Source organism: Polypterus senegalus, chromosome 3 (assembly GCF_016835505.1).
Source record: "Polypterus senegalus isolate Bchr_013 chromosome 3, ASM1683550v1, whole genome shotgun sequence".
Taxonomy (NCBI): Eukaryota; Metazoa; Chordata; class Cladistia; order Polypteriformes; family Polypteridae; genus Polypterus; species Polypterus senegalus.
In genome coordinates this window covers 31,125,939-31,150,760 of record NC_053156.1, presented here as the reverse complement: position 1 = coordinate 31,150,760, position 24,822 = coordinate 31,125,939, and the positions used below count along the sequence as shown (strand labels likewise).

The 24,822-nt window shown below is 37.8% G+C and overlaps 1 protein-coding gene across 1 annotated transcript in view; it reads right to left on the bottom strand.

Annotated features, from left to right (window-relative positions):
* LOC120524987 (integrin alpha-X-like) overlaps positions 1–24,822 on the bottom strand; it is a 186,823-nt gene that overhangs the window by 69,624 nt on the left and 92,377 nt on the right. The window contains exons 12-16 of the mRNA XM_039746905.1: positions 23,462–23,604; positions 13,818–13,958; positions 6,502–6,705; positions 4,532–4,662; positions 457–617 (exon numbers count right to left, since the gene is read on the bottom strand). Of these exons, the coding sequence (XP_039602839.1) occupies positions 457–617; positions 4,532–4,662; positions 6,502–6,705; positions 13,818–13,958; positions 23,462–23,604 (780 nt within the window). The remainder of the gene's footprint in view (positions 1–456; positions 618–4,531; positions 4,663–6,501; positions 6,706–13,817; positions 13,959–23,461; positions 23,605–24,822) is intronic.

Genomic DNA, 24,822 nt, shown 5'->3' with positions numbered 1-24,822 from the left:
GCTAACAGCAGGTGATAAGAGGTGTTGATGACCATATCAAGCAAAATGGCTCTGAAAATTCGTTCATTCATTTACAAAAGCTTAGTCACCTTCTTCTTTCGACTGCTCCCATTAGGAGTAATGCCAATTACAACACCTGGTTTTCAATCATGACCAGTTGTTACGATTACGTTTTCATCTTCCAGTCCAAATCCATGCTGCCTACTGATCCACCTAGGCATAATTGAAAGGTGGGTCTCTTCCACAGTTAAAGGGATTTCCCTAAATACCTTCTAGTATGCTGTTTGTAACTGGGCTACAGTAGAAGAAATTTCACCTTTGCTTCGGAGGTTTTTCACTTCAAGCAAGAGCAACATGTAAAACAATTTGAACAGTTTCCTTGAGAAGGAAGAAAAACTGTATTTAAGTTTCTTGCTTAAGTAAGATGTAATAGTTTTTATATTTTATACTACTTACCCAAGTTTCCAGCATAGACAGGTTCCAGCTCAACACAGACATCAGCAGTAGTGGCTGGCTCCCCATCATTAGATTCCTTTCCTGCACAATGAAACATCCTCTGAGGTATGACCGCTGGGCTAAATGTTAATGAGACCGAAGCATTTATGATGGGACGAGACCTGTTATAAAAAAGCATAGTTAATAATTATGTGAATGCTACTTATGTTGAACATTAAGCAGATTAAATTATGCAGGAGTGAATGCATTTACTGAATTTGCCAAGCAGCTAAGGGATTGCTAGAATTAAAAGCAGGGTCAAATCTAAGCTCCTACTCACACTTTCTGATTGGTGGCTCATTATCCATGAAAGAATGAATGAGTGTTCACCTTACATGCTTCCACCTGGAACTCTCATTAGAAAACATAATTATTTTCACTTGTACACAGATGACACCCAGTTATACCTTTCTTTCAGACCAAATGACGTTTCTCCAGTTTTACTAAATTGACCCACAGTCTGAGCATTATCATTGACAACAGGATGTTGTTTACCGCACACATTACAAAACTACATAAAACATATTTTTCCCCCTTAAAAATGCTAGAAAATAAAGGAATTTTCTAAATATGGATATTTAGGATATTGAGAAATTAATTCATGCATTTATTCATGGTAGGACTGACTACTGCAATGTGGTGTTCACTGGTTGCTCAAATTGTTTTTTATGTTTAACAACTTTCAGTTAATTCAAAATACTGCTGCAAGAATTATTACAAGAATAAGAAAATACGAACACGTAACTCCTGTTCTTAAGTCTTTACATTGGTTCCTGAAATTTAGGGTAAATTTCAAAATCCTCATTTTAACCTTCTTAGTTTTACATTTTTTTCTCAAAAAAAATTTCTGACATTTTTACTAAATCTCATCTTTCAACTGTAAAACGTGCAAAACACTAAAAATACAAAGTCTGAAATGTAGAAAGTATAATAATAATAATAATAATAATAATAATAATATGAACAGCACACTGCACATGTGTGAGTGACGTGAATGTCACTTTTGGATTCCCAGAATCATTTTCGATTTCACTGACAGTTTCAGTTTCACTGCCTGAAGACAGATTCACTTCGCCATCACTGTTGATTTCTCACGCAATGCCATTATGAGTTTAGGAGATGATGTGTCTACATCATCACCCAGGTAATGCTTAGACCTGAAGCTTACGCAAGATATGCCTATACCGTGGCCCTACAAGCTCAGCACTAACGCTGTCTTACACACGATGGCATCTATGAAGTTGTCCGAGTGATTTTAGCACTGTTTTTACAGCTTGAATGATGCTTGGTTCTAACACTAAGAAGGTTAACATATAAAGCTTAAATGGCTAAGACCCTGCTTACTTATCTGAACTTATTATTTACAAACCTGGGTGCACATTAAGATCTCATGATGCTGGTCTGCTTATGATTCCAAGGATTAATAAAATAACAGTGATAGGTTGATCTTTTAGTTACAGAGCACTGAAGCTGTGGAATGGTCTGTCTGCTGCTATACAAGATGTCCCTTCATTCTCAGCTTTTAAATCCAGGCTGAAGACTCACTACTTCAATTTATCAAACCCTGACTAGAGCTGCTGATTAGCTGTGCATATTGTATCTCTGTTGTTTGTCATTAATACTAAAACATAAGTAATGTGATATTTATAAACTGTTACTAATCCTCCCCTCAGTGGCGTAGCTAGGGGGGGCGGAGGGGGCGGTGTGCCCCGGGCGGCACATTTTTGATGGCGGCATTATTGGCCACAAGGCTCAGTACAATTTGTGTGTAAGCAGCAGGGTTCGGAAAAATATCACTCATGTATGAAAAAAGTCAAATTCTCTGATTTTTAACCACAAATGCTTGAAGAATAATGTTCAGACTGACCTGGATCAGACACAGCAGTTAAAATGTATGAGGCAATGACAAAAATAAACATAAACATTACACCGATAATAATTTCTAGGAAGATAAACAACTAATTTAAAATTTATAATTTTGTTTCGTTATTAATCCGAATGCGTTCTTGCTCTGCGCAGAAAACATCCCCACCTATTACTTTGGTTCTGGTTTTTCGTAGCGTAATTATATTAAACTAATAATTAGAACACGGCTTATCAGTGCGTCTATACTATATTCTTGTCTAGTTGATGCTATGCAAAAATGTATCTATGCAAAATTTATCTTAATTTTTCTCTATACGTCATTTTAATTTTCTGTTTAAATAGTTCAACATATTCAGATATGTTGGAGGGCGGCAAATTTTTGCCCCTCCCCGAGCGGCACGAACTCAAGCTACGCCACTGCCTCCACCACTCTGTTTCTCTTCTCAGTGTTCTCATGTGGCACTTAGTGCCTGCCTAGGGAAAAAAAAAATTCTCAGATAAAGGAGCACTGAAATCATCAGGTGGAAGTGTTTTTTCATCAGATTGGCTGGCCCAGCATTGACTCAGCTGTAGAATGTTCAAGAATGGGGAGGCGCCTTGTTGGCTGAGGTCTCCAGGACTTCTGATTGTGTCTGACTCTTTTTTTTACAATCTGGCTGTAATAATAATAATAATAATTCTTTGCACTTATATAGCGCTTTTCTCACTACTCAAAGCGCTCAGCAGTTGCAGGTTAAGGGCCTTGCTCAAGGACCCAGCAGAGCAGAGCCCCTTTTGGCATTTATGGGTTTCGAAATGGCAGTTCTTGTAAGAGTTGAATTTAAACCCTGATCCAATGTGTGCCTAGCATGTGTCTGAATGTGACCTCCTTCATCAGCTTATTCTTAAAGGCTGAAGCTGTTATTTTATTATTCACTATGATAAATGCATTTTAGTTATTCTATAGCAAAAAAATATATATATATTTTAAGGTCTGATCATTGTTCTATTGTTATGTGCTAAAAGTTTCCTGTTGATAGGAAACATAGGAAACATATGGTTCAGAACATAAAGTGAGATGCTTCTTGTGCATGAACTGTACTTTTTTCTCTTGGAAAGTCTTGTGAATATGCTGATGCAAAATTATAATAAAGCCCTTGGTGATGGATGGGGTTCCCTGGAAACTACCCTCAGACAATGGGTCACATTTTGTTAACTCAGTGTGAAGTCATTTAGCTGAATGACTACAGATTGACCTTAAACACTATTGTGCTTATCACCCACAGATTGGTGGTATGGTGTAAAGGGCTAATCAGATGATGATCCTGAAATTGGCTCAAGTATGTGAGGAAACTGTCCTTTCTTGGCTGGATGCACTTCCACATGATCATAGGATAGACACTGGCTCCCACAAGCCTTTACTGGAATAAGTAAATTAAGAAAGTGGAGCAATATCTGAATTAATTCTTCTTTAGCAGGTTCTATGATTTTCTGAAGGTCAGGTCAATTTCAATTTTCCAATTTCAGTTATAAACAAAGTCACATTAAGCAACTAAATAAATTTAATAAATATTTTGTATTGATAAATGATGAAGCGTAGGTATATCAGTAGTTCCAATAAAGACATCTTGCTTTCTGTAGAAGGAACTTGTTTTGGTAACCTAAGTTATGTGAACATCACAGATATGAGAAGGGCAATCATATGAGATTAGTATAAAGTGAATTCAGAAGATTTAAGTTTTGGATTTTTAATAGATTTATTTCTGAAGCATGTCTTCACTTTGTCATTATGGGTTACTGAGTATAGATTTATGGAAATGAATGTCAAATGAATCCATTTAAAATTAAATCTGCAACACAAACAAAGTGTACAAGAAATGAAGCAGCCTGACTACTTAGTAAATCCTCAATATATAATGTCAACTTCAAAAGAGTCTTTTGTCGGGGTTGACTTTAAGGAAAATCAGGGGATGATTCTAGGCAGGCATTAATGCAATTTGTACTCCCTTCCTCACACTACAGTGCTAGCCTTTCCAGCTAGGGTGACAAAAAAAACAACAATACTAAAGGTCAGAGACATTTGGTCCACCAGCACTCAGATGAGTAGTATTACCTAAATCATCAGAGACACTGAAAGGCATTCAAACTGGATCCCAGATTTTCCGTATAAAAAAAAAACTGAAATCCCCACCTGAGAATGACAGCAGCATCCTGGGCTCCAACAGTAATGTCTGTCATTCCATCATGAGTGACGTCCCCAGCGGCATGGAGAGAATGGCCAAAAAGTAGAAGAGTGGAATGAATAGACTTTCCTTGAATTTTCTGCAATAGACAAAGAAACAAACAAACAAAAGGGTCATGCTAAGAATTAACATTTTGGAGGCAAGGAATCAGAGAAAAAGGCAGGAATTTATATCTTATCATTAACAATTTTAACTTTAGGCCCCAGGTTACACCATCGGATGTTAATAAACAGTGTGAGTCCCCTACCTTTGTTTTTGCCACAGCTCCCCTGTCAGCTCTTATGGTTGTGAATCCCAGAATGTTCACACTCATCGAGAATGTTGTCAGTTAGTCATGTCTCCATCAGACACAACAAACTGCACTTCCGGTAGACCTGATGGTTTGTAACTAGCACTGCTAGTTTGTCCGTTTTGTTGACCAGTCAGTTTACATTCCCCATTACCACCGATGGAATAGATGATTTATTTTTCATTCATTTGTTCGCAAGTTTCGCCTTTACCTTAGCGTTGACCCTGCATACCTTATTCCTACTCCTTTGTTCTTCTAGAACAGCGTTTCTCAACCTTTAAGTATTTGCGACTCGAGTTTTCATAACAGTTTTAGTTGCGCCCCCCTAAGGTTTTTTTGAAAGGACCCCACTAATACCAATTTGTTCTTTTTTAATTAATGATATATCATAGATGTATATTTTATTATACCTACTTAACTTTTATCGACATTTATCTAACTCTATATTTATTTTTCTAGTATCAGAATGTAGTTTAAGTTAATTTGTTTTGGTTTCAATAGATGTATTTTTCATATTTTTGATTCTTATTTCCTTTTTTTTCACATCTTCGCGCCCCCCTTTTTAATACTTTGTGCACCCCCAGGGGGGCCCACCCCACAATTTGAGAACAAAGCAATCTCTTAGTTCACAATGTGAGTAGCTCTTCCTTTGTACAAACAAAGATTCTGCTGCTCACTTGCACTGGAAAAAGATCCATATCTATAGTATACCATAGTATACTTAAACAAAAGTACTGCAAGAAACTCTACACTTTAAGTAAAGAAAAGAAAGAAAAACTCAACACAGATGGAGCTAGTGGTTAAGCTGCCACTGCGTCGCACCAAATACAAACAACTCCCATGACATAATAGCAGCCATGATATACAGTAACAAAAATTCATAGTATTTAACAGCATACAAACTTTAATTTATTAAAGGAGGGATGTAGGCTTGAGCAGAGTTACTGGGAACTTTGAATTTGTTTTGCCCTACAACTTAAGTGAGCAAACTAATAACTTGTGTATCAACCTTGGGCTATGTCTTCAAAATTCTTCCTGAAAATCCCCTTAAGAAATACCTAAATTGATCTCTGAGGCAATTTAAAAATAAGCAATCTAACCCAAAGTCTGTAACAGAAAAACGCAGGGAGTTCAAACATCAAAAAATCAAAAGTAGGTACTAACAAAAATCCAACACAAAGTGAACACTATAATACTGAAGCAGCACATCAATGGACTACTGATCCTTAAATGTTATTGAGGCAGTTCTTCACTGCAGCAACAGGTGGATCTGCCCCCCTAAGCTCAACATATAGTACACAAGGCACATAACAAAAGGAACAAACACATGGAACAACCACTTAAACATCATATTCTCCAGTAAAATATATTTAGACAAGAAAACAAAAACATAATTAATAACAGTATTTACAAAATATCAAAAATCGTGAAATGAAAAGAAAACGTACTTGAGCCAGGGATAAAATTCTGGTTGTATTGTAATTTACAGCAGGATGATTTAGAGCTGGTGTTAAATCTTCTTGTATATCTTTGGAGGGACCATCCCTTAGAATATAGTCTGGGATCAGTGAGGCAAGTTCTATTTTATTAGCTTTTAGTACCCACTTTCTGCCAGTTACTTGTACTGACCTGACTGTACAATTGATCAATTTGGTCCATTCCTCCATGAAAAATATAAATGCTTCCACGGTAGTCATCCTCAAGTGGTGCTCCAATTGCAATATCTGATAATCCATCTCCATTGAGATCAGCTGTCTGGCTGATTGCTGCTCCAAAACGACCAAAAACATTCCCTGGTGAGCCATAGAGGGATGAGTTACAGCTCAGATTTCCCTGAGTGAAGATGTGGAAAGAAAGGCTGGATTATAAAAGTGCCAGTAATTTAAACAATACACCATATTGCAACAATATTCTAAATAGCTGTTTTAGTTAAAGTAATTTACTGGTATTGTGATTGGATAAGAACTAGTATGTTTTTCTTCACATTTAAATCCCCATTGGTATATCCATTATAGTAAGCTCCAAAATCAAGTGAAGAATTTATTTTCAAAACAGCAGCTAATGTTCACAAGTTTCATTGATTAACTGATGTACCATTTATCCATATATGTTCTTAATGTTTTTATTTTAAAGCAAATTCTTTGGGTTCCTTTACATTTGGTAATGCTATATGGAGACTTGCAAGAGGTCAGCATGTGAGAGCCTTCCTAATAACACCTAATGAGCAAATTAGAAGAAAGAAAGAAAGAAAGAAAGAAAGAAAGAAAGAAAGAAAGAAAGAAAGAAAGAAAGAAAGAAAGAAAGACAAACATAAGTAAAAAATATACAAATAGTAAAAAAAAAATTACAGGACACAAAAGCTCAATAGATTCTGACAGACTCAATGGACCTGACTAACCAAGTCAAGTGTCAACAACCTAGTGGCATAATTGTTAGCACAATAGTGCAGAGTATATTTTGTAGCACATTATCGTACTGCTATAAGTTAGACGTTGGTAGGCCATAAGGTAGGGGGAAAAGGATCAGGAGATGAATACATGACCAGAAATAAGAAGGATTCGTAACTGGAAAGACAAAAATGATTGTACAACAAAACCAAATATATGAAGCATGAAACAAAGTGAAAAGAACCAACTGCTAAATTGTTAAACCAAAAAACTAACCAAATGTACACAAACAAGGATTTTTTCTAGAAAATACCCACAGATTCTGTTGTTCATGACAAAATGTCTTGTCAATGATGTCACAGTTAGTGATGGTTGGATTTCACAACATCATGGTAACTAACTGCAAAATTTTGGAGCCCATGGTAAAGCAGGATGCAGTAAACAAAAAACACAATGATAAAGAAAAGCATTATATAAATGTGATGAATTATTATTATTATTATTATTATTATTATTATTATTATTAATTTCAACTTTTTAACAGTAGTAAAAAATTAGTAACTAATAACAAATATGCATCCTCTGACCTCAAAATTTATCAATAAACTACATAATGTTGCAAGATAAAATTAATTTAATGTGGAAAAAATTAATGAATCATGACAATTATGTTGGAAATTATGTTAATTAATAAAAAGATAGCAACTAAAAAATTGATAAAATTGATGAGCCACAGCATGACATTATGGGAAAGAGTAGTGGAAGCTAGGTTAAGAAGAAAGGTGATGATTAGTGAGCAGCAGGATGGTTTCATGCCAAGAAAGATCACCACAGATGCAATGTTTGCTCTGAGGGTGTTGGTGGAGAAGTTTAGAGAAGGTCAGAAGGAGTTGCATTGCGTCTTTGTGGACCTGGAGAAAGCATATGACAGGGTGCCTTGAGAGGAGCTGTGGTATTGTATGAGGAAGTCGGGGGTGGCAGAGAAGTACGTAACAGTTGTATAGGATATGTACGAGGGAAGTGTGACAGTGGTGAGGTCTGCGGTAGGAGTGACGGATGCATTCAAGTTGGAGGTGGGATTACATCAGGGATCGGCTCTGAGCCCTTTCTTATTTGCAATTGTGATGGACAAGTTGACAGACGAGATTAGACAGGAGTACCTGTGGACTGTGATCATTGCTGATGACATTGTGATCTGTAGTGATATTAGGGAGCAGGTTGAGGAGACCCTGGAGAGGTGGAGATATGCTCTAGAGAGGAGAGGAATGAAGGTTAGTAGGAACAAGACAGAATACATGTGTGTAAATGAGAGGGAGGTCAGTGGAATGGTGAGGATGCAGGGAGTAGAGTTGACAAAGGTAGATGAGTTTAATTACTTGGAATCAACAGTACAGAGTAACTGGGATGTGGAAGAGAGGTGAAAAATAGAGTGCAGGCAGGGTGGAATGGATGGAGAAGAGTGTCAGGAGTGATTTGTGACAGACGGATATCAGCAAGGGTAAAAGGGAAGGTCTACAGGACGGTAGTGAGACCAGCTATGTTATATGGGTTGGAGACGGTGGCACGGAACAGAAAACAGGGGACAGAGCTGGAGGTGGAAGATGCTAAGATTTTCACTGGGTGTGACGAGGATGGACAGGATTAGAAATTAGTACATTAGAGGGTCAGCCCAAATTGGACAGTTGGGAGACAAAGTCAGAGAGGTGAGATTATGTTGGTTTGGACATGTGCAGAGGAGAGATGCTGGGTATATTGGAAAAGGATGTTAAAGATAGAGCTGTCAGGAAAAAGGAAAAGAGGAAGGCCTAAGAGGAGGTTTGTGGATGTAGTGAGAGATGTGATGGGTGTGACAGAAAAAAGATGTAGAGGACAGAAAGATATGGAATAAGATGATCCACTGTGGAAACCCCTAACAGGATCAGCCGAAAAAAGAAGAAGAAGAAGATAGCAACTAGTAAATCAGTTTTGAAGGATGTTACTAAGGCATTGTCGGTCATAGTTTTCTACTGAAACATGGAGAAGTGGGGAGTCCAAACGTAACCCAAAATCAGAAGCCAAAACAAAGTTAAGTTGACTGCCCTAAATATTTTTTCATAGTTTGTTAATTTTTTTCTTAGAGTCTTCTCTCTTCTTGAAATGTTTGGATGTTGGGTTATGTGCACCAGCCTGTTTTATAGTGGCTACAGGATGACATCTAACACAATGGACCACCAGCGCCCCACAGATGCAATGCTTTGGATTCCGTTGGCAGAACGGTAACATGGTGATATTACCAGAATAACAATAAATATTTAAAATCCAAAACAGATGACTAATTGTTTCCCAAAATGAAGTAAAATAAAATCCACAGATACTCCAGTGAATTCCTAACTGGAAGTCTGTGACTACAGGAGAAGTTTTAAACTTCATTTAACTTTCCTGTTTACAATTGTGGTGGCATCAGGTTGAGACAGACTGAGCAGGCCACCCTGTCCTTATAAATTTTTGAAACTGCTTTTGAGATCACCTCTAGTTTCCTGCATCCCTAAATTGGATTAAGTGGGTTTGAGAATGCTATGTTAAATCAGTTTGGAATTTCCCACTTAGCATGACTTAATGGTCTAGGCGGCATTTACAAAAACAAAGATGGTGGGAGTGCCTATGGTAGTAGCATAACTTGGCCATATTAGGTGATTTGTTACTACAGTGTTTTAGATTAGGTTAGATTAAGTTTATCTGAGACCTGATTATGGATAATTAAAGCAGCACTTACAGTGCCTATAAGAAGTATTCACCCCTTGTAAGATTTAACATTTTATTATTATGCAACATTTAATCACAGTGGATTTAATTTGGATTTTTGTGACAGTGATCAACAGAAAAAGGCTCCTTAATTTCAAAATGAAAACATGTTTTGGTAAAGTTTTTTAAATTAATTCTAAATATATATCTCATAAGAATTCACCCCCTTCAAGTCAGTATTTAGTAGATCCACCTTTTGGCAACCATGACAGCCTTGACTCTGCATGCTCAGGTCTCTCCTTCTCTATGAGTTTTACACATCTGGGCTTAGTCAGGTCCAGCCACAATGAGACATGGACTCTGACTTGGCTACTCCAGGACATAAATATTGTTGTTTTGAAGCCATTACTGTTTTAAAGATGGCATTTAGTCTGATAACCAAAAAAGCTCAATTTCTATCTTATTACACCATAGAACCTACTTCCATCTGACATTAGAGTCTCCCATATGCCTTCTGGCAAATGCAATAGTCACAATAGCAGGTGCATTTGGTTTTTTTTAACACTGACTTTCTTTTTGACACAGATCTATAACACTGTGACTGGTGAAGTCTCCTGGGCAACAGTCTCTCCAATTTTTGCTACTGTAGCCTGTGATTCCTTCACAGACATCTCTTGGTTGTCTCACTCACTTGTCTTCTTCTAGTGTGATCACTCAGTTTTTGTGAATGTCCTGCTCTAGCTGTACCATGCACTTTCTATGTCTTAATTACAGATTTAACTCAACTTGACTGACATGAACCCAGTTACAGGTTCAATTACATTTTTTTAAACTTTGTCCAAGTACCTTCACAGGTCCTCTAGAACTGTTCCACAGCACAGTATATACAGGGATTGGTGAATCCTTCCTCTTCCTCCTGACCCCTCTTCTTCCACACATGTGTTGTCCTCTGCCTCACCACTCCAACTCTCCAAGATGAGGCTGAGGGTTCTTTTAAACAAGTCTCCTAAAAGTACTTCTTTTATTTAGGTAAGGTCTGGAGGAGGTACTTCTGGATCAGGCGGAAGTGTCATAAGGTAGGGATGGTTTATCCCAGCAGCTCCACCTGGTGGCATCCATGACATCCAGCAAGGTTGGCCCACGGTACTATGATTCCCAGTCTGGCCTGTAGTCTGCAAAATGGGAGCAGCAACACAAGAGAAGTGTCCTTTATCATGCCAGGAGAGCGTTTACTCCAAAAAGGCGAACTCCCCCAATGCTTCCATAATTCTGGCCTCCCATCCTGGCTAGTGATCAATTCCCAGCCTGGTTGGGATGTCAGACCACTGCTGTCCTTTAACTCCAGATTTCCTTCCTGGCAAGGGTGCACCTTTCCTCCTAGACAGGATGCCAGATAATCCTGTATGGTACTTACACTGTTTTTGATAGTGTGAAATAAAATAATATTAATTTATAAAAGAAGGTATTTAACTGCACTAATGGATCCAGAACTCTTATTGACATTCTGAATAAATTATATAATTAGTTCAGATTTGGATATAGTGCCTGGAAAAAATATTCAAGCCCCACTGTGTTTCTTTATCATTGTTTTATCATTTTCCAATCTGAAATTAAAATTAGTTTTCATTTGGATTTTATGTAATGGACTTAATGATATAATCAAGTTTGTTAAAGTGGAATGAAAATTTCTGCACTGGAATGAAAATAAAATGCCTTGTATATATTTCGGAAGATGGCCAGGACCCTTGCCTAGCCAGGACATGTTTATGGTGGGTGGAAGGAGCGGGGGAGAGAGCGTGGTCTGGGCATTACCGACAGGATGGTAGATGGCAACCCCAAGGGTTGCTGTGGCACCACATATTTCTGCAGGGCACGCTGTTGGTTTACACGATGGATGCTGCAAAGGGGAGGTGTGGAGGTTGAGGAGCCCTGCTAGGTTGGGCTTTCACCACACCTGGGAGTGATTCCAGAGTAAAAGGATCCAGCTACCACTACTCCAGGGGCCAGAGTCAGGAGGGCAAAGACAAAGCTTGCTAAAGCAGTAGTGGAAGTGAAGTGGAATGAGACAGAAAGAGAAAGAAGAAGACAAGATATTGTGCTTTAATTGGTGCTTTGTACTGTGGGGAGTTAGGGAGAAGTGCTTCTCCAAATAATAAATGTGTGGTGTGCTGAAATGTATGTTTGGTGACCGTCCGTGTCGGGTTTGGGTGGCTGGTGTGCTCCCTGTGTGCCACACTATATATAAAAAACAAGTAAAACTGAAAAGTGCATATGTATTCATACCCTTTGCCATGAAACCCCTTAATGAGATCTTGTCCTGCTAATTAACTTCAGATGTCACATAATTAGTTGATTAAGGTCCACCTGTGTGCAATGTATGTGTCACATGATCTGTCACATGATGTCTGTTTAAATAGACACTAAGCAAGCAACATGAAGACCAAGAAGCACCGCAAACAGGTCAGAGGCAAAATTGTGATGAGCTATAGATCAGGGTTGGGTTATTAAAACAAACTTTGACTATCCCAAGGAGAACCATTAAATCCATTAGAACAAAATGGAAAGAAAACTTTGATCATCCTAAAATGCACACCTTTGGGATGTCAGAAGGAACCTGGAGTGCCTAAAGAGAATATATTAATTTCACATACAACATGATCGGGCCAAGAGTTGCAACCAGTCCCCAGGAGTCTCCTGTGCTCAGTGCTGGAACGAATTAAACTCGTATCTCGAGGTTCCACTGTACATATATATATATATATGTATTGTGGAGGACTGCCGGCTTCTCATCCCGGGTTGAAGTAAAAGACTGAATCCCCTGACCCGGAAGGAATAAGGAACTGTGGACTGCTGGGACAGGAACACCTCCGGGTCAGGGGATATAAAAGGACGGTGCCTCAGTCCAGACACTGAGCTGAGCTGGGAGGTAGAGGAGCAAGTGTCTGGGCGAGGAGGAGAGAAAATTATAGTGTTGTGTTGGATTTGGTTTACTTTATGAATAGTGTGGAGGGTGCTTGGTGCACTGTAAAATATAATAAAGAGTCTTGGATTTTTATCTGGTGTCTGGAGTTGTACCTGAGGGTTCAAGGGAGCACTAGCGCCCCCTACTGCCACAATATATATATATATATATATATATATACAAGATATATAAGAAAAGGCAGAATTTCTGGAAAATTCTGCTACAGGTTATTGCTGATGGCTATCTACAGGACATAAATATTTATCTGTCTTGCTAAAGAGTCACCTGCTTCGAATAGTCAGACTGCTTTGATTTAGTATCTCATCTACATACAATGTGGGGATACAGAACTGTCTGCTTCCTTGGAAAGTTGGTTTCTAATCAAGGACTCAAAGAAAATGTGTTTACACTATTTGTTATTCAGAGGAAATTGGCTTGCACCATTGTTTTCACTGATTGCCATGTTGATCTATGCAGAAACTGAAGTATATATATATTTCTGGAAAAAAGAGAACAGAGAAGTATGGTCTGAGACTCGGGACTGCTGTCTGTTTCTTTTATGCTTTACACCATATTGCTGTGGCTACACCCTGCAGCAACAGTGGCTTGTACCTTGCCCAGGTTCCCCTAGGCCTGAGGTCGGTAACATTAGGATAGCACTAGACTCTATATTGGTCCAGTATAATTATAAGTAAATCTGAGTTTGTTGCCTCTAACTACTTCCCTGTTGAGGATTGATTACAGTCATGCAATGGCTGCTGAAGTGGCGACGACCAGGAGAAAAAAATGAATGCAATAACAGCTGAAAAGACTGCCTTATGATTTAAGGTTAAAAAATGTACATTTAGTAACTCGCAAGTCTAAAGAAAACTCACCGTTAACTCAACGGAGCAAACTGCTACTTTTCCTCCTATTCCTTTTCCATAATACAAGGGAGCTCCAATAAGAATGAAATCTGTCTGTCCATCTGTATTAACATCTAGAGAGCAGATTTCTGCACCAAAGTATGAGCCAAGCTGGATGTCAAGAGAAAAGAAAATAAGACATAAATGACAAAAATAGAAACATAGGTTTAAGTCATTAAAACATATAAAATGAACCAAAGAATAAAACAGTTTATCAACATATCACATCAACATTTCAAAATGTAAAATTGATATCTCTTATGAAACACATAAATATATAGACATGGCTGATTGGTGCCCTTAAAAAAATCACACAGTCTTCTTTGATCTAAGTTGAAACTGACAAATGTAACACTAGAGGGCACTGTCGCTCCTCTAACTCAACAAGCAGGCACTGATGACATGAGTTAAAAGCACCAAGAACTTGTTTTATTTCTTTTTTTTTCCTCATAGTGCTATCCACCACCACATCCACAAGTAATAAACAATTACACAGCACATGTACCATTTTTTTTTCTTTTCTCCATACCTCCCAGCAAGCTTTGTCCACCTCCTCCCGACTCTGGCTCCCTTGCTGGGTTCACAGAAGTCCTAGTGTCTGACCTGGAAGCACTTCCATCCTTCTGATCACATGACTTTTCAGCACTTCCAGGTTGGATAAAGAACATAAGTTTTTCTTCAGCCCGGAAGTACTTCTGGGTTTCTGTTCCCGTGACCTTCTAGCACTTCCAGGCTATGTAGAAAATAAGAGTTCCAATGGCTTCTAATAGCGTCCCCTGGCTGCACCCAGTGTACCCAGCAGGGCTGCGATGCCAAACTCCAAATTCCATGATGCCTTGCAGGAATCTGGGGCACTGTTATGCTGCAGGGAAGCTGCCATCTAGCCTCATGGTGGGGACAGTGTCCCAAAGTAGCTGCCTTCCCCCATCCTTCCACTCTTTGGGCATCCCAGCTGGGTTATAAACCAAAGTTATTTGGTATCAACAATTGTTTATATCACAATTAGTAGAATAGAAACTTTGTTTTTGATTTGTGACTGAACATATTATTTTTAATATTTAGACAAAAATATTGGTATCCTTAACCTAATATTTTGTAGAACAGTCTTTGGATCTTAACTACACTTTCTGTAGCTTAAAGGGAAACTTCTACACTTCTCGACTGATTGTTTGGCCCGCTTTTCTTCAGCTCCCTTATGTTTGATGAGTGTCTTCTCTCAACTGCAACTTTCAGGTCTTTCCACAGATGTTCAACAGGATTCAGATCAGGACTCATAGCAGGCCACTTCAGAATGGTTGAATGCTTTCATCTCCATTATTGGGTGAATTTTGAAGTATATTTTGGGTTGTTATTCAAATAGTGGACCCGTGACCTGTGACTGAGACACACCTTTGACATTGGGCTATGCTTATCACCCCAAAATGCCCTCATAGTCTCATGAGTTCATATTGCCTTGCACAAATTCAAAAGGCTGCAATGCAACCTCAGAACAGAGTCCAAGGTGCACAGTAAGAATGGCTCTTTATTATTTTTATTGTAAACACATAAGTGGTATGATTTACTAAAAGGCTTTCATTTTGTTTCATCTGTCCAAGATACATTCTCTCAGAAGGACTGTGGCTTGTCAACATGCACTGTGGCAAACTCCAAAGCTTGTTTGTTTTTCTCTCATAAATGTTGGACCGTTGTATGAGACAGTGATGGATGGTTCAAATTGCAAAGGTTGCACCCTGAGCTTAAAGGGCAGCTTTGACCTGTCTTGGTTTTCCTTGGTTCTTTTCCCACCATTCAAACATTCCTTCAATTTGGTCTTTGTGTGGCCAGAGATATTAGCTACAGTCACGTTTGCATTGAGCATCTTAATAATATTGGCAACATGGGTCACAGGACCATTGAGCTCTGTGGGATGGTCCTGCCACCTTTATGTGGGCCATGTTGGGTATTATAGTCTGTCTTGCCTCCTCAGACAACTCTCAGCTTTTCCTTACTTCTTCCCATGTTTAGTGTAAAAGCAGGTAGTGGAGTGAGTTGTTTTTGCCATTTAAACCGGCCAAATGAGTGATTACAAAATTGAAGACACTTATAATAATCATTACAATACATTGGTCTGCTTAAACAATCAATTACTACAAGACAATTATTTCTTATCACTTCTAAACGGTTCCAATAATTTTGTCCCTGCCATTTCAGAATGTCTTTGTAGAATAAGCAAAAATGGAGTTCCTTTCGCTTATTGTTTTCTTTGCCTCACTGCAAACTAAAGAAATGCACACAAGGATGACAAAAATATGTTAAGGAGATATGGTGCATAATGTTAATAAAATGCAATGGTATGAGTACTTGAGCCACATGTGTAAGTTTGTGACTGTTTATTTCAGGGATTAATACCCCATTGTGATTCTAACTGGTAAGTCAGATGTTTTCTTTCTTTTCAATCAATCTGATGTCTATTTATTTATTTAATGAGCTTCCAAAAAAAGCCAAATTACCCACTGGGAACAGACATTGGTCTGCTATAGATTGCCTCGCAGCCTCTTTCTCTTTTTTTATAGTGGCTGCATTTCCAGTTTGTGTTATTATTATTCTCTTGATCAACTGATAAGAAGACTGTTGCTGTCTCAGTTACATGTTCTTCTATTTTATGACAACTAAATAAAACTCTTAACTGTTTAAAGCTGTCCCATAATACACTGTTCGTCTCATCAGTTTCATACTTAAAGTCACAGGTACTCAATCTGCTTATATTGCCCTCCCCTCTGTGCTATCTAAAGCATGACAGATGTTATCAATGATTGGTTCATAACCGTGCATAATCATGGATTGGCCAAGCCCGTTTTGAGTTTATAAGAAATACTTGGAGTTCATAAAACGTATATTGATTGGAAAATGTTGTTTATTTATGCAAGGCATACTCATCTAAGTCTTGATTTCAAAAGAACGCCATGTGAGATACCCCCCAGGTGTCCTCATTGATGTTTCTCTATGTGCCTGAAAGAATTCTGTCTCATTCACTTTGTTAATGGTTTTATAAATCTAAATGCCCTACATGAGATCTCCATCAGGACAGCTCTGTTAAGAATTTCAGTTCCCTCAGCCTGTTAGGCCTGGATACATTCTTTAGTCCACAAATATATGACATTTTGCAGAAAGAAAGTTTTAAAAATTTTAGTGTCACATGTGTGTGAATAGAGGTCAGTTTAAGGGCTCAGGTGACAGTAACTACCCACTGCTCCAGGGGTTTGCACTCTGTAATAATGCCTTTCTTTCTCTCCCTCTGCAGACCGGAAGACTAACGGCCTTTCCACTGCCGATGCCACTTTGGATGTCTGATCACCTGGACCAATCTCTTCCTGTCGGAAACGGTCTTAACCAGAAAAACACCATCTTTGGTAGTTGTGTCTTTAGTAATCTGAAAAGATGTGACTTAGCACTTTACCTGCTTTTTATTTCTTTGGAATTAGCAAAAAACACGCCTAAAGGACTCTCAGGTTGTGAGAAACAAGATTCTCTGGTCTAATGAAACCAAGCTTGAACAGTTTGGCCTCATTTCTTTTTGTTTTATTGATTTTATTAATAGATTTTTATGCTAGTGAAAATAAGTAAATAGATAAATTAATAAATGTAGTAAAACTGGGGAGAGAATCTGCTTCCTCAATTTAAATGCTTATTCTAAAATGTTATTGGTTAGATACTGCCAGGTTTTGAAAAAGTTTAGTACAGATCCACTAAATGCGAATTTGATTTTTTCCGATTTCAAATAGTATACTGTATAACCTCAGTTACCCACTGATTTAGAATAGGTAAGTTAGGATTCTTCCAGTTGAGCAAGATAAGACTACGTGCCATTAGTGTAATACAGACAATCACAGTTTGTTTGTCTTCTCCACTTTAAGCCCATCTGGAAGTACACCAAACATGGCTTTTAGTGCATTATGAGGGATTGTGACACCAAGGCTGTCTGATAGGCATTTAAAGGTCTTGGTCCAGAAGGATGTTAATTTGGTGCAGGCCCAAACCATACGGCCCAGTGAGGCCGGAACTTGATTGCAGCATTTGCAGTTTGGATCTTGCCCTGGAAACATTTTGGACAATTTTAAACGAGAGAGATGCGTTTGATATACTGTATAATTTTGAGTTGAATAACTCTATGCTTTGCACATATGTAGCTCGAGTGAATTCTGTGCATTGCTACTTTCCACGCTTTATCTGAAATGATGAGCGAGAGATCCTTTTCCCACTGTTCTCTTACATCTTTGAAAAGCAGGGACTGTAAAATAGTTTTATATATTACAGAAATGCTGTCTGAGTCCTCGAGACTGGGCAATATTTTTTCCAGCATAGAGGGAGGTGGTAGGTGAGAAAAATTGGGTAGGTTCTGTTTAACAAAGTTTTGAATTTGGATGTAGTGAAAGAAATGTGTTGCTGGAAAGCTAAATTTGGAGTGTAATTGTTCGTAGGATGCAAAGACTTGTCTATGTATTGATCTCTAAGTGATTTAATCCCGAATGTTGTCCAGGCATTAAAAACTGTTCTGTGCTAAGCAAGGAATATAAAGAAATACTGCAGGATTTTATTTCTATTGTGGACTAAGCCTGTGTATGTTCATCTATTTGTGTCCATGTCCATGTATTTATAGTTTGTATGTTTGCTGCCCAGTAATGAAATTGAAAGTCAGATAGAGCCATGCCACCTTCTGCCTTAGGTCTTTGTAGGGTCTACCTTTGGATACATGGATGTTTTGAATTCCACATAAATGAGGTTATGGTTGAATCTAATTTCTTTAAAAATTATTTATTGATGTATATTGCAATGTTTTGAAATAAAAAGAGAAGCTTAGGAAGGATATTCATCTTAACAACATTAATTCTTCCAGCTAAAGTGAGATGAAGGGTTGACCATCTATGCCAGTCTTGATTACTTTTTTCCATACAGATGGCAAAATTTTGTTGATAAAGAGCTTTGTATTTACTTGTCATTTTTACCCCTAGGTATTTAAACTGATCTGCGATGATAAAAGGGAAGGTGTTCAATCTAATATGGTATGCTTGAGAATTCACTGGGAAGAGCACACTTTTATTCAAATTGATTGTGAGACCAGAAATCTTATGAAATTCTATCAGTGCTGTTAGGACAGCAGGCACAGTATTTTGTGGATCTGATATATACAGTACCATATTGTCTACATTGTCACACGCATGCGAGTTTGAGGCAGTCAAAGAGCCCAAAGGTGAGTGAAACATTGCGAGACAAAGGGTTATCATGTGATGCTTACCTTAATCTCTTTTCACCTACAGAAAATTCGAAGAAAAATAAGAAGTCTAACTTCAGGTTTAAAATGGCCACCATGACGCCACTTCCAATTCACTCTGATGACATCACTTCCGGTTCCATCAATCCATTGCTCCTGTCCCATCCTGATGACGTTGGTTCCGTTTCCCCGCCTCCAATCGTCCCTTCCTGCCAACCATTTCCTGTCCCATAATCCATCCTGCTATATAAACGCCATCTTGTCTGCAGTTGATTGTTCAATTTGTACTGAAAACTCTTAAGAATTAACCTTTTCTTTCATTTGTCTGGATGACAATATACAGGGACGAACCCCAAACCTTTATTTTGTGTGAAAAATATTTTTTTGTGGATGCATCTTATCACAACATATAGAGAAACATTCTGTTCCAGTCCTTCTCTGATAATCCCTTTTATCTCATAAGCATTTCGACACTGGCTCAATGGCGATTACAAAAAGCAGTGGTGACATGGGGTATCTTTGTCTGGTAACACGTTCTAGTTTAAAGTAGTCTGAATTAATGTTGTTAATACAAACTGAAGCTTCTGGATTGGTATGCAGTAGTTTGATCCATGCACAAATGTTTGGACCAAACCCAAATTTCTCCAATGTAGTGAAAATGTAGTTCCATTCAACCATGTCAAATGTTTTTTCTGCATTCAACGATAATATCTCTGTGGTGTTTGACTTTGTGGGTGAATCAATTCCATTAAACAGGCATCAAAGATTGGAAGCTAAATATCAGCCTTTAATAAATCCAGTTTGATCTTGTGATATAACCGAAGGCAGCACTTTCTCCATACTTCTAGGTAGGACTTTGGAGAGTATCTTAAAATCATTATTCAAAAGTGAAATTGGTCTGTACGATGCCCTTAGTTTATTTAGGAAAGATGGTGATTAATGCTTGGCGAAAACTTTGAAGTAGAATTTTATTTTCTCTAGTTTCTGTAAATGTTGCTAATAGAAGGGGAGCCATCAGGGCCTACTGCTTACCCACTTTTCAGTGAGTTTATAGCATCTAGTAATTCTGATAGTTCCAGGTGTTTAGCCAATTCCTCTGCACTAAAAGTATCTATTTGTGGTATATGTAATGCATCCAGAAATGCATTAGGATTTATAGTAGTCTCTAAATGTGTGCATTACACTTTTATGGTCAATGATTTATCTCTGTTTGTGTTGGTGATTGCTGGGATTGCATTGGGAACTTCTTGCTTGTGGATTTGTTGAGCTAAGATCTTATTAGATATCTCTACATGTTCATAATAATGATGTCTTGATTTAAGTATGAGTTGTTCAGGTTCTTTAGTTGTTAAGAGGTTGAGCACTGAATGCAGAGCCTGCCTTTTCCTATGAAGTGCTTCACTTGGACAACTGGCATGTTCTTGATCTATTCTACTAATTTCGTTCATTAGCTCTGATACCTTCTTGGTTTCCAATTTATTTCTGAGGGAAAGATATGAGACGCGATCTACGAGATGTATGTGGGGTATAGTGATATTAGCTCCAAAATCAAGGGGGCATGGTCAGAAATAATAGCATTGTATTTACAAGGTTTAATCATAGGCAAGAAGTTGTTTTCTACAAAGAAATAATCAATTCTTGAGCAGCAATGAATCACTGGTGAGTAGAAGGAATATGCTCTTGAGTTTGGGTTTACAAATCTCCAGGGGTCTGATAAGTTGTGGTCAGTTACAAACTGTGTAATTGTCTTTGTAGTGTTAGATGTCATCACCCCTGTGACAGGAGACCTATCTTGGTCTGGATTTAAAACACAATTAAAGTCCCCAGCCATTATAATTTTATGTTCACATTCGGAATGGATGTAAATACAGTTTGCATGAATTCCCTATCATCAACATTGGGTGCATAAATATTTATCAAAATCACTTTACAGTTAAATAAATTACCTATGACAATCAAATATCTCCCTTCAGGATCAGATACTGCATCTGATACTACAAATGAATACAAGAATTCCCACACCTCTAGTTGTTTTTTTTTGTAAAGCTGGAATGGAACATTTGGCCAGTCCAGTCTTTGTGCACCTGAAACTGATCTTTGCTTAAAAATTGGTCTCTTGTAAAATTCTATTTTAGCACTTAGACCTGTTAAGTGAGATAATACTTTCTTTCTCTTTAATTCATGATTCAGGCCTTTAACATTCCAGCTCACATAGTTAACTGTCCTGTCTTGGAGACATTACTTCTGAACTTTTGTTGTCATTTTGTAGTCTTAACTGAAAATAAGACAGATTTAACCTTAACTTCCAATTTTCCCAGGAGTAATTTCCATAAAGCCTGTTGTTACATTGGCACTTATAATTATAAGGATTAAAAGGACAGATGAGAGATATCTTGCTCTCTTTCTCTCCTCTCCTAATCCCCCCACCCCCCTCATTTTGCCTTCTCACGGGAGGCTGAACCCCACTTCCCAAAGTCCCAGTCTTCTGACATACCTAGAGAAAAAGCACTTCCAAAACAAAACAAACCCCCCAACAGAGTCGTATGAAGAAGAAAATTGAGACATCTATTGCCAATACGGTCCAACTACTATAAGCATAAATTATAATCTTAAACAATCCTGAGATAGTAAACACAAGGAATGGTGTTAGAAAGTGACCCTGGATAAGCATAGTAAACCCTACAATTACAATACAATACAAACAATACAATAATAACCATAACAATAAACCAAGGGTATCATGTTAAATAGTCTCCTTTAGAAGAGAAAAAAAAATTTTTTTTTTCCACACATACATGCATGTAATTGCAATTAAAGCATAAACAAAAAGTCGCTGAGAAGGAAAAAGGATGTATAATTACAGTACTGGTATCACTGCAAGTGGATCAAACAGTCGTTAAGAGCTTCTTTGCCATGCCATGACAGGATGTGACTCGCGATCGTATTTCATAAAAGTGTCAGGATCAGTTTTCTTAACTCTTTTTCTGCTTCTTCTGTAGTGGCAAAGATGTAATGCTTGTCTTGAATATGCACTTTTAGTTTGGCAGGGTACAAGAGACTGTATTTGATCTTGGCTTTATGTAAGCGCTGTTTAATGTTGTAAAAAGGTTTTTCAGCTGCTGAGGGTGAGAAATCCGGGAAAATACAAATATGGTTATCTTCAGATGTAATCTCTTGTTTCTGTCTGAGAATTGACATTACATGTAATTTAAATTGTAATTTTTCGAAGCGCACAATAAGACTCCTAGGTTTAGAGGCATTTGATCCCCGTATGCGCTAAGCTGCTGCTATCTTGGTGTCTGATTTACAGTCCTCTCCAATTATTTTTTAGAATAGCTCAGCTACAAATTTTACTGGGTTTGGACTTTCATGATTCTCTAGGAGAACTTGATTCTAATATTATTCCTTCTGCATCCATCTTCCAGTGTCGCAAGTCTGTCTCCTAGTTTTTTGCATTCGGAATTTGCAGCCGTTGCTTTCCTGTCAGAGGTAGATGCCAGATGTTTGGCTGTTTCAATTCGAATCGTGAATATTTGCTTAATATGTTCCAACTGATCTCCAAGTGGTCTCAGTTTTTTCTCAAACTTAGACACATTTTCCTGAATTTGTTCTTAATTATTTTTAGCATACCTTTAAAGGATGCCTCAAAGTGATTATTCACAAGTAATGTAGCCTCATTTATAAGTATCATGAGTGGAAGAAACTTATGGGTGCCCCAAAACCTTCTCACTGTCTTTGCTTTGTTATTAAAATACATAGTCAGTGCTGCATAAAATCAGTCAAAAAGTTTTTACCTCCTGTGAATTACAAAATATAATCAAATGTGACTTTCACTTTCTATCACTGAGTACTTTCAGCCAACGAATTACGCAACAGAATTATGTCAAGAAATGCTATTGGGGGCTACTTTATACCAACAACAATACATCTGCATATGCTTGAATGAGACAGAAGTTTTCTTTCTTTTGAATTTTCTTGCTTTATACTCATTCTGGTGTGTGTTCAGACCAGTGTGTGTGTAAATCTATCTATCTACTGTCTGTATATCTATCTATCTATTTATCTATCTATCTATGTGATATCAAAAACAAAAAGAAAAGAAACAAATTATGATGAAGAAAGAAGGAACTGTCCTGGTATCACTATATAATTAAGTGCATCTCTATGAAATTAAACATTTGGTATACTGTGGTGCTTTCGATGAACAGCATTCAATTCATGTATATCTATCTGTCTAAAAAATCTATTACATGCTGTACCTATAAACAATTGTTCTTTTATATTCCATTGTACATGTGCTATTAGTTGATGACTGATCTTGATGTATTTGTCTTCTGTCTTGATATAATACTTTAAAGCCTCATACCTGTTCCCCTTCTATTCCCTGACTCCATTGCCAGGTGCCATTTTTCTTCCGAAACACAATGACTAAACCCTTGTGTTTGTATCTGGGAGCAGCAATGGCATACATCTCCTCTTCATTCAGTCTTACAACTTCAACAGAATAACCTGAAAATAAGGAAAACTTTATGATGATGAAATAATGCCACCGGCTCTATCAGATATTCCTAATCTTAGTTTATACTTTACGGGAGAGGTATCACAGTATAGCCAAACTAAGGACTAAGAGTCTGCAAAGTGGGTCCTGAAGGGTTGTAGTGGCTGCAGGTTTTTGTTCCTAAAAAATGTCTTCATGAGAGGTCGGTTATTACTGTTGAAGCACTTACTGATCAAGCATCCATTTTTTTGATTTATTTTACTGACCTCGCTTGTTAAAATTCCTCATCCTTAATTGTGTTTTAATGTTAAGCAGCTGCGTTTAATTGTTCCTTATTAGTAATATGATGCAAGTGACAAAGCAGCATAGAGTTCACTACCTGTGTATTCATCACAGACTACCTAGTCTGATAAAATATTTGGAAAACAAATTAAAGAAAAGAAAATGAAGGACTGATAATTACTCATCAATTGCAGGCTACAAATCACTTGGACGATATCCTGGGAAAGGAAAAAAATTGACATTATAAGAATGACCTGATATGGCCGAATAAAAATACTAAAAAGACATAAAATAACATTTGTTATAGCAATATTTTTTTTTTTATGAAGCAGTCAAATTGGAACAAAACCTGTGGCCATTATGATTCTTCAAAACTTTGAAGACTCCTGCTCTAGAATATTCCCTTTGGGACTGTATGTGAAGTTTCCCTCCATCCCATGAAATAACAAAGTGGGTATTGCCCACTCTGCTAGGCTTAGCACATCAGACCTATTAAGAAAGCAGATTTAACAGGGATACGGGACATCTGTCCCACTTGTATTCCAAACTAAGTGACTGAACTGCAGCTTATACCAGGATCTGCCTGCACTTCATCTGATAACAAAGGTGTAAGCCAGAGTGCACTGACATCTCCTCAAAGGCCCTCTGTGGGCTTCTCGAACCAGAAGGTGTGAAGTGGACTTAAGCAAGAACAAAGACCTATAATTCAAGGAATGACAACTCTGATTGACTGAAGAACCTGCCTGTGAGGTAACATTGATTCTGTAACTGGAAGTGACTTTAATCCAACCAGAAGTTATACAAACCTTTAAAACTCTCTGCACAATCCGGAAATACTCTCTTTGGGATAATCTACCGACTCTCCCTGAACTCCCTGGTATCTCCACAGCCTATTCCATCAGGAACTTGCAGTATAAGGAGACACCTCCCGACAGGTGCAGTCATCC